Source organism: Corvus hawaiiensis, chromosome 28, assembly GCF_020740725.1.
Source record: "Corvus hawaiiensis isolate bCorHaw1 chromosome 28, bCorHaw1.pri.cur, whole genome shotgun sequence".
NCBI lineage: Eukaryota > Metazoa > Chordata > Aves > Passeriformes > Corvidae > Corvus > Corvus hawaiiensis.
Window position 1 is genome coordinate 6,043,511 of NC_063240.1, and position 13,779 is coordinate 6,057,289.

Here is a 13,779-nt window from a genome sequence, read left to right on the forward strand (position 1 = left end):
CCTATTCCTGGGCTCCCCTTTCCCTCCCTGTTCCTGTTCCCTTGCCCTTTCCATCCCTATCCCTATTCCTGGGCTCCCCTCGCCGTTCCCATCCCTGTTCCCGGCACTTCCCACACTCCAAACCCCCGCTCCCGGAGCTCCTCCGCGCTCGGCCCAGGCCGGAGGGACCCCCGGGACCCCCTCCCTCCTTCTCCCCAGCCCCTCACCGCTGCCTCCACTCCCCGTTCCCGATCCCACTCCCCGATCCCGATCCCGTTCCCGGTCTCACCGCGGCGTTTCCCGTTCCTGCGGCCGCGGGGCCCGGTGGGGCCGGGGCGGCCCGGGGCGTTCAGGGAGCCCGGCCCGGGGCGTTCAGGGAGCCCGGCCCGGGGCGTTCAGGGAGCCCGGCCCGGGGCGTTCAGGGAGCCCGGCCCGGGGCGTTCAGGGAGCCCGGCCCGGGGCGTTCAGGGAGCCCGGCCCGGGGCGTTCAGGGAGCCCGGCCCGGGGCGTTCAGGGAGCCCGGCCCGGGGCGTTCAGGGAGCCCGGCCCGGGGCGTTCAGGGAGCCCGGCCCGGGGCGTTCAGGGAGCCCGGCCCGGGGCGTTCAGGGAGCCCGGCCCGGGGCGTTCAGGGAGCCCGGCCCGGGGCGTTCAGGGAGCCCGGCCCGGGGCGTTCAGGGAGCCCGGCCCGGGGCGTTCAGGGAGCCCGGCCCGGGGCGTTCAGGGAGCCCGGCCCGGCGCCACCTCCCCGCTGAGGGCGGCCTTAAAGCGACGCGAGGGACGGGCCCGGCGTGGCCGTGGGGCAGCGGGCGGGACCCCCCTGGCCTTGGGGACACCCTGGGGACACCCTGGGGACGCGTCGCGGTGAAGGGGGGTGTCCGAGGGGGACCCCCGGCTGTCACAGCCCGGCAAAGGCCGCGACCGCGGCGCTGCGACACCCCCAGAGCCCTCTGAGGGCAGCGGCGGCGCGGCGGCCCGAGCCGGGCACGGCCAAACCGGGAGCCACCGAGTGTCCCCGCGGGTGACAGTGGGGACTTGGCGGAGGGGGGACACGGCCCGGGGGGTGCTCGGTTTGAGGGGGGATCGCCGTTGTGGCGCTGAAGCGGAACGGCAGCAGCGCGGCCGCGTTTCCAGCCGTGCGTGTTCTCGCTGCGCGGGTTTCCGTGAGGGGCGGCTTCGGGGAGGCGGCGCCGGCGGAAGCGGCGGCGGGCGGGATGGAGGAGCCGGAGATGCAGCTGAAGGTGAAGAAAGGTGGGACCGGGAGGAGACCGGGGGGGGGATCGGGGGGGACCGGGAGGGGATCGGGGGGAACCGGGAGGGGATCGGGAGGGACCGGGAGGGGACCGGGAGGGACCGGGAGCGGCGGCCGCGGCCCGGGAAGGGACCGGGAGGGGCTCGGCGAGGCTCCGCGGGGGCGATTTGCCCGGTCGCGGCGAGACGCTGCATGTCGCGACAGGAGATATTTCCATGGATTTCCGTGGAGATCTTTCCGTGGATTTCTATGACTTTCTGTGGAGATACTCCCATGGGTTTCCGCGGGTTTCTGTGGAGAAATTCCCATGGATTTCTGTGGAGATATTTCCATGGATTTCTGTGGATTCCCATGGATCTCCACGGAGATATTTCCGTGGATTTCCGTGGATTTCTGTGGAGAGAATCCCATGGATTTCCGTGGGTTTCTGTGGAGATACTTCCATGGATTTCCGTGGGTTTCTGTGGAGAGATTTCCATGGATTTCTGTGGATTCCCATGGATCTCCACAGAGATATTTCCGTGGATTTCTGCGGAGAGAATCCCATGGATTTCCGTGGGTTTCTCTAGAGATACTTCCATGCATTTCCGTGGGTTTCTGTGGAGATATTTCTATGGATTTCTGTGGATTTCTGTGGAAATATTCCCATGGATTTCCGTGGGTTTCTGTGGAGATACTTCCATGGATTTCTGTGGATTCCCATGGATCTCCACAGAGATATTTCTATGGATTTCCATGGAGATACTCTGGATTTCTCAGGGTTTCTCGGGATTCCCATGCAGAGATTTCCATGGATTTCCATGGATTTCTCTGGAGATACTTCCATGGTTTTCTGTGGATTCCCATGGATCTCCATGGAGCTATTTCTATGGATTTCCATGGCGATACTCTGGATTTCTCGGGATTTCCATGCAGAGATTTCCGTGGGTTTCTCTGGAGATATTTCTGTGGATTTCCATGGAGATACTCTGGATTTCTCTGGATTTCCATGGATTTCTCTGGACACATCTCCATGCATTTCCCTGGATCCCCACCACCCCCCCTCACCACTTCAATCTCCCAAACTCTCACACTTTCACTGCTGGAAACATCCCCGGGAGGGGGATTTCCCACCCCTTCCTCCCCGTGCATCCCGATTTCCCGCTAATTCCCGGCTTTTCCCGGCAGTCACGGACAAGTTCACGGAGAGCCTGTACGTGCTGGCCAACGAGCCCTCGGTGGCTCTGTTCCGGCTGCAGGAGCACGTCCGCAGATCCCTCCCGGAGCTGGCCCAGCACAAGGTCAGTCAGATTCCCGCTTTTCCAGCCTCGGAATCCCGGGATGGCGGCAGCTGTGGGATCATCCCGCCCCACCCTCCACGCCTTCCATGATCCCAGGGTGCTCCCAGTGGGGTGGGGAAGCCGCAGCTTCTCTGGGGATTCCAGCCCGTTCTGCTCAGAGCCAGGGATTCCTTCCCAAGATCCCGCCCAAATTCCTCTTTCCCGGTTTAAATCCATTCCCTGTGTCCTGGAATTCCTTATCCCAAATCCCTCTCCAGCTCTCCTGGAGCCCCTTTAGGCTCTGGAAGCAGCTCCGAGGTTTTCCTGGAGCTTCCCTTCTCCAGCCTGGCCTTGGACACTTCCAGGGAACAATTCCTCCCCAATATCCCATCCATCCCTGCCCTTTTCCAGTTTAAATGCATTCCCTGTGTCCTGGAATTCCAGCCCTTCTCCCAAATCCCTCTCCAGCTCTCCTGGAGCCCCTTTAGGCTCTGGAAGCAGCTCCAGGGTTTTCCTGGAGCCTTCCCTTCTCCAGCCTGGCCTGGGGCACTTCCAAGGATGGAACAGCTGCAGCTTCTCTGGGAATTCCATCCCATTCCCTCCCCACGCTCCCAGACAGGAATTCCTTCCCAAGATCCCGCCCAAATTCCTCTTTCCCAGTTTAAACCCATTCCCTGTGTCCTGGAATTCCAGCCCTCATCCCAAATCCCTCTCCAGCTCTCCTGGAGCCCCTTCAGCCTCTGGAAGCAGCTCCAAGATTTTCCTGGAGCTTCCCTTCTCCTCCCAGGGAACAATTCCTTCCCAGTTCCCAGGCTGGATTCTGGGATCAGCGCAGGCTCTGAGGGGCTGCAAATCCCGGGATCATGGAGCCTCTCCTGCAAGGAATTTCTCCAAGCCAGGTCTGTAGGGATTTGTTCCTTTTATCCTTCCAAACTCCGCATTCCTGGAGCAGCAGGAAGGATTTGGGATGAATTCCAAGCTCCATCCAAATTCCAGAACTTCTGGATGCACTGTGAGCTTTGCAGGGCTCCTTTCCCAGCTGGGAAAGGCAGGGATCAGCCTCTGGAATTCCGGAGCATTCCGGAGCACTGGGACAATCCCAGCTGGGAAACGAGTGGCAAATCCAAAGAAAACGGAGCTCGGAGTGCTGGGAAAGGAACTTCTCCCTGGTTTTTTAGGGCTGAACTCCTGAGGAATGGAGATCCCAACTTCCTGCCGGGCCAATCCCGGTTGGATGCGACTCCGGAATATCCGGAGGCTCCGTTGGTGGCTCCTGGACTGAACCACCTCAAAACAACGGGAATTGTCCCTGGAATTTTCCCAGCAATTCCCAAAATAGCCAAACTTTTCCCCTGAAGGAGTCACACACACAATAAATCTTTATTCCAAGGAGCCCGGGGTGCCTCCCAGGATCCGGGAATTCCCAGGGAGGAGCAGCTGCCTTTTTTTTTTGGGAAGAGCTTTTTTTTTGGGAAGATGCTGCCTAATCCACGTGGTTTTTTTCCCAGTCGGACATGCAGAGCTGGGAGGAGCAGAGCCAGGGAGCCATTTACACCGTGGAATACGCCTGCAGGTATTGGATTGGGAACTCCTGGAATTCTGGAGCAGCATCCAGGCAACGAGGACGGGAAGAGCTGGGATTTGGGAACTCTTAGCAGCAATTTCAGGGCTTCCAAAGCGGGTTTTTCCCAACTTCCCACAGTGGAAACCACCGAAAACTTGAGATTTGCTGGGATTAGAGGGGAAGGGATGAAAATTCGGGAATTCCAGCTCCGTCCTCCTCCCGCTTTTCCCGCTTTTCCCGCTTTTCCAGCGCCATCAAGAACATGACTGACAGCGGTGTGTACTTCAAGAGCATCGACAGCCTCCTCAAACATTCCATAGCCATGAAGGAGCAGCTCAACGCCGCCCAGGGCCGCAGGTATCCGGCAAAATCCCGGGAGAACAATTCCAGAATTATTTAGGACAGCATTCCCTGCTTTTTTCCCCCATTTTTGGGCAGCAAACGGCGTCCTTTGCCGAGGGAAAAGTGGGAAAAAATGGAATTTTTAGGGAGGGTTGGTTGCGTGGAAGGCGGGGGTTTTGTTGGATCCGAAGGGGTTGGGAATGTGGGGATGTAAGGATTGGGAAGAGGCTGCTTGGATCCTGATTTTCCGGGCAGAATTCCTTAGGAATCAGTGGCAGCAGGATTGAATTCCTGCTTGGCAGCTCCTAAAAGATCCTGGAGCAGATCCTGGCTGGATTTGTCTCTCCTGAGGTGTCGGAATCTGGCTGGGGAAGGGGTGAAAATTCCCAAATCCCAGCAGAAACCAGCCCAGCAAGCAGGGATCCTTTATCTCTGTGGAGCATCCAGAACATTCCTGGTGTTTTCCATGGCAGAGTCACATCCTGAGCATTTTTGGGGAATTTTTTTTTTCATTTTTTGGGAATTTTTTTTTCTTTTTTGGGGAATATTTTTTCTTTTTTTGGGAAGTTTTTTTCATTTTTTTCAGGTTTTTTTTTTCATTTTTTGGGAAGTTTTTTTCTTTTTTGGGAAGTTTTTTTCTTTTTTTTTCTTTTTTTTTCTTTTTTTGGGAAGTTTTTTTCTTTTTTTGGAATTTTTTTCATTTTTTGGGAATTTCTTTTTTCATTTTTTGGGAATTTTTTTTTCTTTTTGGGGAATATTTTTTCTTTTTTTGGGAAGTTTTTTTCATATCTTTCAGGATTTTTTTTTTCATTTTTTGGGATTTTTTTTCATTTTTTTGGAATTTTTTTCATTTTTTGGGAATTTTTTTTTTTCGTTTTTTGGGATTTTTTTTTTGGGGAGGGGGGAATTTTTTTTTTTTTTAATTTTTAGGGGGATTTTTGGGGGAATTTTTTGGGATACAGAAGTACCTGTGACACCCCAGGGAAAGCCCCTTATCCCAGGAGCCAGCAGGAGAGGGGGATTTTTTAAGGAAATCCCAAATTTTCCACATTTCCAGGCCTCTGGGTGTGACTTTCTCTCTCTTTTTCCACAGCACCGCCACCCCCCAAGCCAAGAATCCTCCAGGCACTTCCTGATTTTTCCATCCTGATCCTTTTCCAGCCTCGGGAAGGAGTGGAAAACCCCCCCTGCCCAACCTACGGGGCTGCACAGGTAGAGAGGCCCCTGAATTCCCAGGAAAAAGGAGCTGGCAAATCCCAAATCCCTGCTTTTTGGGACCTCTTTTGTCCCTTTTCCATGGAAAAACGGGGTGGGTTTGTGTTTGTCCTTCCCAGGTTTTTTTTTCCTACCTCTTAGCCACCAAAACAACCCCCCCCCCACTGAGGTCTTGCTTTGGGAATTTTGTGTAAAAGCTGGAATGTGGGCACGCTCCAAGCTTTTGTTGAGGAGGAATTCTCCAAGGAGAACTTTTCCCGTGGCTGCCAAGGAATTGCTGGATTTTGGTTTTAATGAGGACAAGAATAAAAAAGGGAAAAGAAACAAACAACAACAAAAAAACCAGCCCGAAAAAACCAACAAGAAAATTCCTTTTAAAGGTTTCAAACTTTCTCCTGTCGCCGTGGGAGCTTGGAATTGTTTTTATCCCGCTGTTTCCAAGGGCATGGAGCAAAATAATGTGGAATTGGAGGCTGTCAAGGGAGAAAAGGAATTGTCCTGGTCCTTAAAATCCTACAAAAAAAAAGGATTTTCTTCATCCCCCCCCGGTTTTGGAGGTCACTGGGAAGAGGCAGAGCTTTGGTGTGGATCCCTCCTGGATCCAGGATTTTCCAGGAGGATTTTCCAGGGATGGAGGGAACGGAGCAGTGCTGAACTCAAATTCCAGGGGAGTTGGTCTTGGGATGCCAGGTGGCTTTTGGGATGATAGCAGTGCCACCCCAAAGCCGCCCTTGGCCACCCCAAACCTGCCCTTGGCCACCCTAAACCTGCCCTTGGCCACCCTAAATCTGTTCTTGGCCACCCCAAACCTGCCCTTGGCCACCCCAAACCTGCCCTTGGTAGCCCCAACCCCACTTTTGGCCACCCCAAACCCCATCCCTGCCACCCCAAACTCACCTTCTGCTGCCCCAAATCTGCTTTTTCCCACCCTAAACCCACCCCTCTGCCACCCCAAACCCGCTCTTGGCCACCCCATTTCCCCTCTCTGCCACCCCAAACCCCTTCCCACCACCTCAACCCTGCCTCTGCCACCCCAAAATTGTTCTTGGCCACCCCAAACCCACCTTCTTGGCTACCCCAGACCTGCTCTTGGCCACCCTAAATCCACCCTTTGCTACCCCAAACACCCCCCTGCCACCCCAAACCTCATTTTTCCCACCCCAAAACTGCTCTTGGCCACCCCAAACCCACTTTAAACCACCCCAAATCTGTTCTTGGCCACCTCAACCCCATTCTTGGCCACCCCAAAGCCCTCCCATCCCAGGGTCAGGCTGAGGATGGAGCAGGGAGGAAGGAGAAGGGAGGGACAACATCGAAGGAAATCAGCTGGGATCAGCTGGAAAAGGAATGAAGGAGTTCTGCTCGTGGGAATTCCAATTCCTGCTTCTCATCCACGTTTTCCACGTCCTTTCCCGCAGCTGGGATGGTCCTGGATGGATCAGGGAATTTGGCTGGGGATAAAGGAGTTTATCCAGGAAAAAAAAAAAAAAATCCCAAAAACGTGGAAAAAGCAACAACTCCGGGGCAGCTCTGCCCTGAGCTGCAAATCCCGGGAAGCTGCCGGGAAAATCCCAATTTTCCATCACACGAGCGTGGAGTCCTTGCCCGTGGGCTTGCGGGACATCACATTCCTCATCTCCTGCGTGATGACATTCCAAGGTTTTCCCTGCCCCTGGAGCAGCCCCGACTCCACCGACAGCGTCCGGTGCGTGCGCGACAAGTCGCGACATTCCTGCTGGAATTCCTGCTGGAATTCCTTACCGGGGCTGCCCGCCGAGCTCAGGTTGCTGCTGGAGGCCGAGCCCAGCTGGGATTTGCGCTCCAGGAAAGGTGGGAAGGAGAATTCCCGGTGGATTTCAGGGCGGGGCCGGGGAGGAGCCGCGTTCTTCTTGTTGAGGTCGCTGCCGGAGCTGTCCCCGTGCGGGGCTGAGTCGTTCTCGTACAGGGCTTGGGAAGGCTCCGAGCGGCTCCGCTGGGAAATTTGGGAAGCGCGGAGCAGGGCGTGGAGCACGGTGATGAGCAGGACGAGGATTCCAGAGGCCAGGATGCAGGCGCTGGCGATGGCGGCCTCCGGCTCGAACAGCAGCAGCATGAAAAGGGCCAGAGCTGGGAGAGGGGGCAGAGCACAGGGACGGCCTCAGGAGCCGGGACTAAAAACGGATGGATTTGTAAATCCATGGAATTGCTGAGGTTGGAAAAGAGCTCCGAGTCCAAGGTGTGGCCGATCCCCACCTGGTCGCCCATGCCACGTTCCTTGGACGCCTCCAGGGGTGGGGATTCCAAACCTCCCTGGGCAATTCCAAGGCCTTTCCAGGAGGAAATTCCCGCTGATGGGAACAGCTTGGGGCCGTTCCCTCCTGTCCTGGTGTCCCCTGGGATCCCCTCCCCGGCTGTGCCCTCCTGGCAGGGACTGGTGGAGATTGGGAATGTCCCCCCTGATCCCGCTTTGCTCCAGGCTGAGCCCCTTCCCAGCTCCCTCAGGAATTCTCCAGCTCCATTCCCATCTCTGGACCCCCTCCAGCCCCTACAAAATTCCAGCTTTGGGCCCCTGGAATGGGAAGTTCACGATGTGGGAACGAGCTGGCAAAGCCCCACCAGGTGATGGGGCAGAAACCAGTCCGGGGCTGGACTGGGAGTACTGGGAATACTGGTGGGACACTTGCCTGTGAGGTAGAGGCAGACCCCGCAGCAGAAGAGGCCGATGGCCGCGTGCCGGACACTGCAGCTGTCCAGGAGGAACCAGTCTGCCCTGGAAAAGAGGGGAAAACGAGGAAAACAGAGCCTCTGGGCAGGCTCCTCGAAGGGAAAACAGCTCTGGGAAGGATCCTGGTCCTGCTCCGAGCCCAGGGAAAAACGCTGGAGCTGAGGAACTCAAAACTGAGAAGAGTTCAGGGCCAAGTCACCCCCCAAGTCCTGAGTTTGGGGTTCCCCAGGCTCTTCTTCTTACAGAAAATTGGGAAATCGCTTGAAAATTCCCATTTTTCCTGCCTGCCCGTGCTTCCAAGGCCGAGTGGGGATGGGTTGAAGAGACAAAACTTTTGCAGGTGATTTGCTCGAGTTCAGCAAAGCCTGGGGGACAAAAAAGGGACAAAGCCGGGCCGGGTTCTCTCCTCACCCTCGGGGTTGGATTTCTGTGCCCAGCTCCGGTTTCAGCCCTTTTGTCTGGGCGGGACTCGGTGCTTGAGCTGCGCTTAAAACTCGTGAGAAGATCTCAGCCTTCCCAGCAGAGCCTTTGTCTCACCCCAGCCCCAATCCCTGCTCCCGCTGCCGGCGCTTCTCGGGCACCTCCAGAGCCAAAAGGAGCTGGAAAATTCCGTCCTCGCTGCGTTTGGAGTGAGCAGAGGGTTCTGTGCTTGTCGGGAGAGCGGGATGGGGGGTTTGGGCAAGCGGTGCCAGGGGTGGAAACCCGAGATGCTGGCGGGAGCTGGGATACCCCAAACAGCTCCATAAAAACCAGATCCCGCTTGGCCACCTCCAAAAATCCCGGGGAATTGTCCCTTAAAAACCCGATCCTGCTTGGCCACCTCCAAAAATCCCGGGGAATTGTCCCTTAAAAACCCGATCCTGCTTGGCCACCTCCAAAAATCCCAGGGAATTGTCCCTTAAAAACCTGATCCTGCTTGGCCACGTCCAAAAATCCCAGGGAATTGTCCCTTAAAAATCCGATCCTGCTTGGCCACCTCCAAAAATCCCAGGGAATTGTTCCTTAAAAACCTGATCCTGCTTGGCCACGTCCAAAAATCCCAGGGAATTGTTCCTTAAAAACCCGATCCTGCTTGGCCACGTCCAAAAATCCCGGGGAATTGTCCCTTAGAAACCAGATCCCGGCTGGCCACGTCCAAAAATCCCAGGGAATTGTTTGGAAAGGATGAAAGAGAGCGCAACCATCCTGTGCATCCGAGGGGAGAATCCCACACGGAGCATCTGAGGGGAGAATCCCACATCCAAGGAGGGAATTCCGATCCAAGGGGTGAATCCCACATCCAGAGGACGAATTCCACACCCAGGGAGGTGAATCCCGCATCCGAGGAGAGAATTCCAGAGCCAAGGAGGGAATTCCACATCCGCGGATGCTCTGCCCGGGTCCCCTCCGCTGTCCCCGTGTCCCGTCGGGAGCCGCTGGATCCGCTCCCAGCTCCAAGAGGGAAGAGCGGCCGCTTTGTTCCCTAATTACCTGAGCCGGGAGGGATTAGCGGGAGCGTTGGGATTTGTTTGGAGCGGGGAGCGCGGCCTGAGCTAATTCGGGGTGACAGCGCCAACGTGGGAAAGGTCCCCGCGACGTGAGCGGATCCCTTAATGCCGCCACGGCACGGGGACATCGCCAGCGCCTCCTGGCCGTGGCCCCGTGGCCCAAAAATCCCGCTTTTCCTCCCAAATGTGAGCGGAACTCTCAAGTCGCACCTGGGGAAACTGAGGCACGGATTGAGGGATCTGCTGGCGAATCCCAGGGAAAGGAATTCCCGAAGCCTCGTGTCACCCGCACACAGAAATCCGCCTTAAATTCAGATTTTTTTTTTTTGGGGGGGGGGGGGAAGAGCCTTCCCTGCGGCGATGGGAATTCCTTGGGAATGTCGCTGCCTTGGAGCAGGGGCTGGCACGTCCCTTGTCCCCACCTGTGACCTCGCATCCCTCTGCTCCCCTTTGGCCCCCGGAATTCCCAAAATTCGGACCTCACAGCTCCCAAACGGAGCCCGAATCCAAGCCGGGATCCCAGGAAAATCCACGACTCGGGGGGGAGTTTTTTGTCGTTAATTTCCCAGCGGAAAATCGGCTCCCACAAAAAGCCGAGTTCGTTGTGGGAGTTTTTGTGTTTTGGAGAAATATTTTTGCTCTCCTCCGTTAATGAAGCGTTGGAAGAGGCTGAGGAGGCGCTGCTGGAATTTCTCCAGCCCGGGGACTGATTGGATTCTCTAATTAGGGACAAAAAGCTGTTGCAACATCGTCATTCCCTTGAAATGAGTTTTGACTGAAGTCAAAACGGTCCCAAAAATTGCGTGAGCCACGCTGAGGGCCCTCCACAATATCCAGTTGTCCCCAAAAATACTTTAAAATCTGATTATTCACGAGCTGGTTTTAATTTTAACCCAGGAGCTGGGCGAGGAGCCCCCAGCCCATTCCAGATCCATGAAAAAAAGAGAAGAATTATTTCGGGAATAACAGTGCAGGTGTAAAAGTGTCGGTAATGATTAAATCAACACGTGGCCGTGGTTAATGAGCCCAGCCCTGGGGTCATTTTGGTGCTGTGCTGGTGGCCCCGGCGGTCACCGCAGCAGTGACCTCAGCGACAACATTTTGGGGGGGTCCTGGGCCGTTCCTGGGGGCTGGGGTGACGCCAGGAGCCCTTGTAACCCCCCCAAAACGCGGTGGGAATCTGAAATCCAGGAAATGAAATCACCTGGATTGTGCAGCCCGGTCTAAACTCGCTGCTCCCAGTCCGTGCAGCCGCTAAGCTCAGCCCAAATTAAAGGGCACAATTCCAGCCTTGGGGTTCATGGAGAGCACCACGGAGGGGAATTTAGGGAATTTCCCACCGTTTGCTCCCCACAACCCCTCTTTTTTGGGGGGCCCGGCAAATCCTCACGCGGATTTTGGGGCGCAGGACGGGTTGGCAGCTCCCCATGCCCAGGGGACCCTGTCCCGGTGTCCTGTGACAATCCCGCTGCCACCCCGCACCCCTCATTCCCCGATCCCTCCGCATCCTCCAGCCCCTTCCCTCCTGTCCATCCCCCGGACCCCTCCGAGCATCCCCGCCTCTCCCGAGCCCCCCCGGCCCCTCCAGCCCCGGTTGCCCCGCGGCTCTCACTGGTCGGGCCCGGGCTGCCCCCGGCACAGCTCGGTGCTGAAGTAGCCGTGGAGGAGGCAGAGCAGGAGGCAGCTCACGTTGAGCACCAGGCAGAGCGCGGCCAGCACGGCCGACACCGGCAGCACAGCGGCGGCCACCGGCTCCGGGAGCGCACCGCGGCCGCCACCGGCACCGGCACCTCCGGCGGGACTGGCGCGGCCCGACGGCAGCTGGAAGATGAGGCTGGAGGAGAGCAGGGCCATGGCAGCGGACAAGGTGCCGAAGAGCAGCAGCACCGTCAGGGCTCGCCGCGGGTACGCGGAGGGCATGGCGGGACCGGCACCGGGAGCCGGGGAGAACCGGGGAGAACCGGGGGGAACCGGGCACCGCGGGGGTGCCGAAGGTGCGTGCGCTCCCCGACTCCTCGGTGCTGCCGCTGCGGGAGCTCGGACGTGGAATGGGAACCGGGAACTGGCAGCGGGAAGCGGCACCGGGCCGGGAGCGCCTCCGTTCCCCGGTGTCCGCCTGCGTTCCCGCGCCGCTGCCCGCCGGGATGGGCCGGTCCTGCCTCCGGTCCTGCCTCCGGGCCGGGACCTCCCCGGTCCCCCGGGCCGGCTCCGCCCCGTGCCCGCCCCCGGTGGGGCCCCGGGAGCCTCCTCGGGGCGGTGGGAGGGGGTGGGGACCGAGGAGGACGGGCGGGCGGAGGGACAGACGGACACTGGGCCGCTCTCCCCGCTCTCCCCATTCCCAGCCCTGCTTTTCCTGCTGCTGGGAAAACCCCGGGATTGACCTCCCCGATGTAAGCCCAAGCTGGTGGGAAGAGGCCGCCGCGATTCCCTAATCCCGAATCCCCAGGGAGAGGCGCCTTTGGCCTCCACCTGCGCCGGGATTGTCCCCTCCAACCCCGGAGGGAGCGCCCGGAACGTTCCCAGTCCGGCCAGGCTGAGAAAGGACCCTCGACCAGGCCCTTGGGACCCCCACGAGTTTCCCATGTCTTATAAATATCCTGGGAAGCGGAATCGCCTTTTCCTCTGGGATCTGCCCCGCCAGCGGCTTCCCCTGGGAATCGTGGAGGTTTCAAGCAGCATTAACTCCGGAAAATTCACCCCACAGCTCACCTGTCACCTCGGGAAAGAGCAAGGGAGCAGCCCCTGGCACGGGAATTCCCCCTGGGGACGGCACAAGGGGACACTGGGGTCTGGCCTTTCCGTGCCCGCCCTGGGCACCGCGCCAGCAGTGCCAGGACAGCGGGTGCCACGCAGCCTCCTCCATGCTGGGGCCGTGCCCAGGCCTGGCTGTGGGATCCGGTTGGGACTGACCTTTCCGTCTGCTGGAGGAGCAGTGCCCTTTCTGTCCCTTTCTGTCCCTTCCCGTCCTCTCCTGTCCCTTCCCGGCCCGGCCCGCGTGGGTGGTTCCCGCTGGCACCCTCGGCTCCGGCCGGAGCCGCGCGGGACACGGGGCTATTTTGAAATCTTGGCGTGTTGGCCTTGGCAGCAGCAGGAGTTTGGCTCCAGGCTCGTTTCCAGCATTTTTGGCTGCGGAGGGGGAAGGGGGGGGATGGCAGTCACTGGCACTTGGCCCAAAGTCCCCAAACCAGCTCCCGGTGACGGCATCTCCGTCCCTTTTCCGTGTCCTGGAAAGTGACGGGGCTCAGCCGTGTCCTCCACCGCTGTCACTTGGGGTGCAGCTCTCATCCCAGGGCATCCAGCACCTCAGGCTCCCCAAATTCCCAGGATTTTGGGGCAGCAAGAGCCTCAAGAGGGAGCTCAAAGCTTTCAAGCTGCCACCCCGGAGCTGGGAAGAAGCAGCCGGGCACAGCCCAGCCTGGGCACCCCCTGACCCGGGGGGACCGGGGGGTCCCTGTGCCCCAAAACGGCTTTGCCTGGCAGGGCTGGGAGTGGCTGTGAGCGGGGCCGAGCCCTGGGAAGTCCGAGGTGAAGGAAGGACGGGGCAGGGCAGGGATGTCCCACAGCCGAGGCGGGCAAGGAGCCACCCCGTGTGTCCCCAAACTCTGTCCTAGGGCAGGCTGGGACACCTGGATGTGTCACCTCAGGCTCTGCCGGGACGTGGCTCTACCGAAGCCCTGGCGCTTCTGCTCTCCCTCCCACCCCCTCTTCAGGATCAATTAAGATTACGAGCGCGGCTAATTAACACTCTGCTAATTGCACTCTATAAATCATGAGCTTTAAAAACAGCTCTAAGGAAGACGTTGTGTCCTTAACGCCAGCGCGGCCTGAAAGCCTCATCCAGAAATTCCTCATTTTCCCAGTCCCTCTTCCCAATCTTCCTGGGACTGGGAGCGGGACTGGACCCCCCGGGATGGCCAGGGTGCAAAGATGTCCCTGCTGTGGGGCTGAGTGGGCCCTGATTTCCCTGATATCCCGTTTTT

General features: G+C 58.2%; 2 protein-coding genes across 2 annotated transcripts; one reads left to right on the plus strand and one right to left on the minus strand.

The window, feature by feature from the left end:
• The first annotated feature begins 1,119 nt into the window (after nt 1–1,119).
• BORCS8 (BLOC-1 related complex subunit 8) lies at nt 1,120–6,151 on the plus strand. The gene is made up of 5 exons (XM_048288315.1): nt 1,120–1,227; nt 2,396–2,508; nt 3,996–4,060; nt 4,301–4,408; nt 5,487–6,151. The coding sequence occupies exons 1-5, from the start codon at nt 1,191–1,193 to the stop codon at nt 5,527–5,529; spliced, it is 366 nt and encodes a 121-aa protein (XP_048144272.1). The 5' UTR covers nt 1,120–1,190; the 3' UTR covers nt 5,530–6,151.
• Nucleotides 6,152–6,640: 489 nt separating this feature from the next.
• On the minus strand, nt 6,641–11,989 carry TMEM221 (transmembrane protein 221). The gene is made up of 3 exons (XM_048288280.1): nt 11,412–11,989; nt 8,272–8,357; nt 6,641–7,714 (listed from the first exon to the last, which is right to left on the minus strand). The coding sequence occupies exons 1-3, from the start codon at nt 11,717–11,719 to the stop codon at nt 7,191–7,193; spliced, it is 918 nt and encodes a 305-aa protein (XP_048144237.1). The 5' UTR covers nt 11,720–11,989; the 3' UTR covers nt 6,641–7,190.
• Between the last annotated feature and the right edge of the window lie 1,790 nt (nt 11,990–13,779).

Coding starts and splice junctions, on each gene's coding strand:
- BORCS8 (XM_048288315.1), top strand. CDS start 1,191: ATGGAGGAGCCGGAGATGCAGCTGAAGGTGAAGAAAG. Junction 1,228..2,395: donor GCAGCTGAAGGTGAAGAAAG/GTGGGACCGGGA, acceptor TTTTCCCGGCAG/TCACGGACAAGTTCACGGAG. Junction 2,509..3,995: donor CGGAGCTGGCCCAGCACAAG/GTCAGTCAGATT, acceptor TTTTTTTCCCAG/TCGGACATGCAGAGCTGGGA.
- TMEM221 (XM_048288280.1), bottom strand. CDS start 11,719: ATGCCCTCCGCGTACCCGCGGCGAGCCCTGACGGTGCTGCTGCTCTTC. Junction 8,358..11,411: donor GGGCAGCCCGGGCCCGACCA/GTGAGAGCCGCG, acceptor CCTCTTTTCCAG/GGCAGACTGGTTCCTCCTGG. Junction 7,715..8,271: donor GGTCTGCCTCTACCTCACAG/GCAAGTGTCCCA, acceptor CCCCTCTCCCAG/CTCTGGCCCTTTTCATGCTG.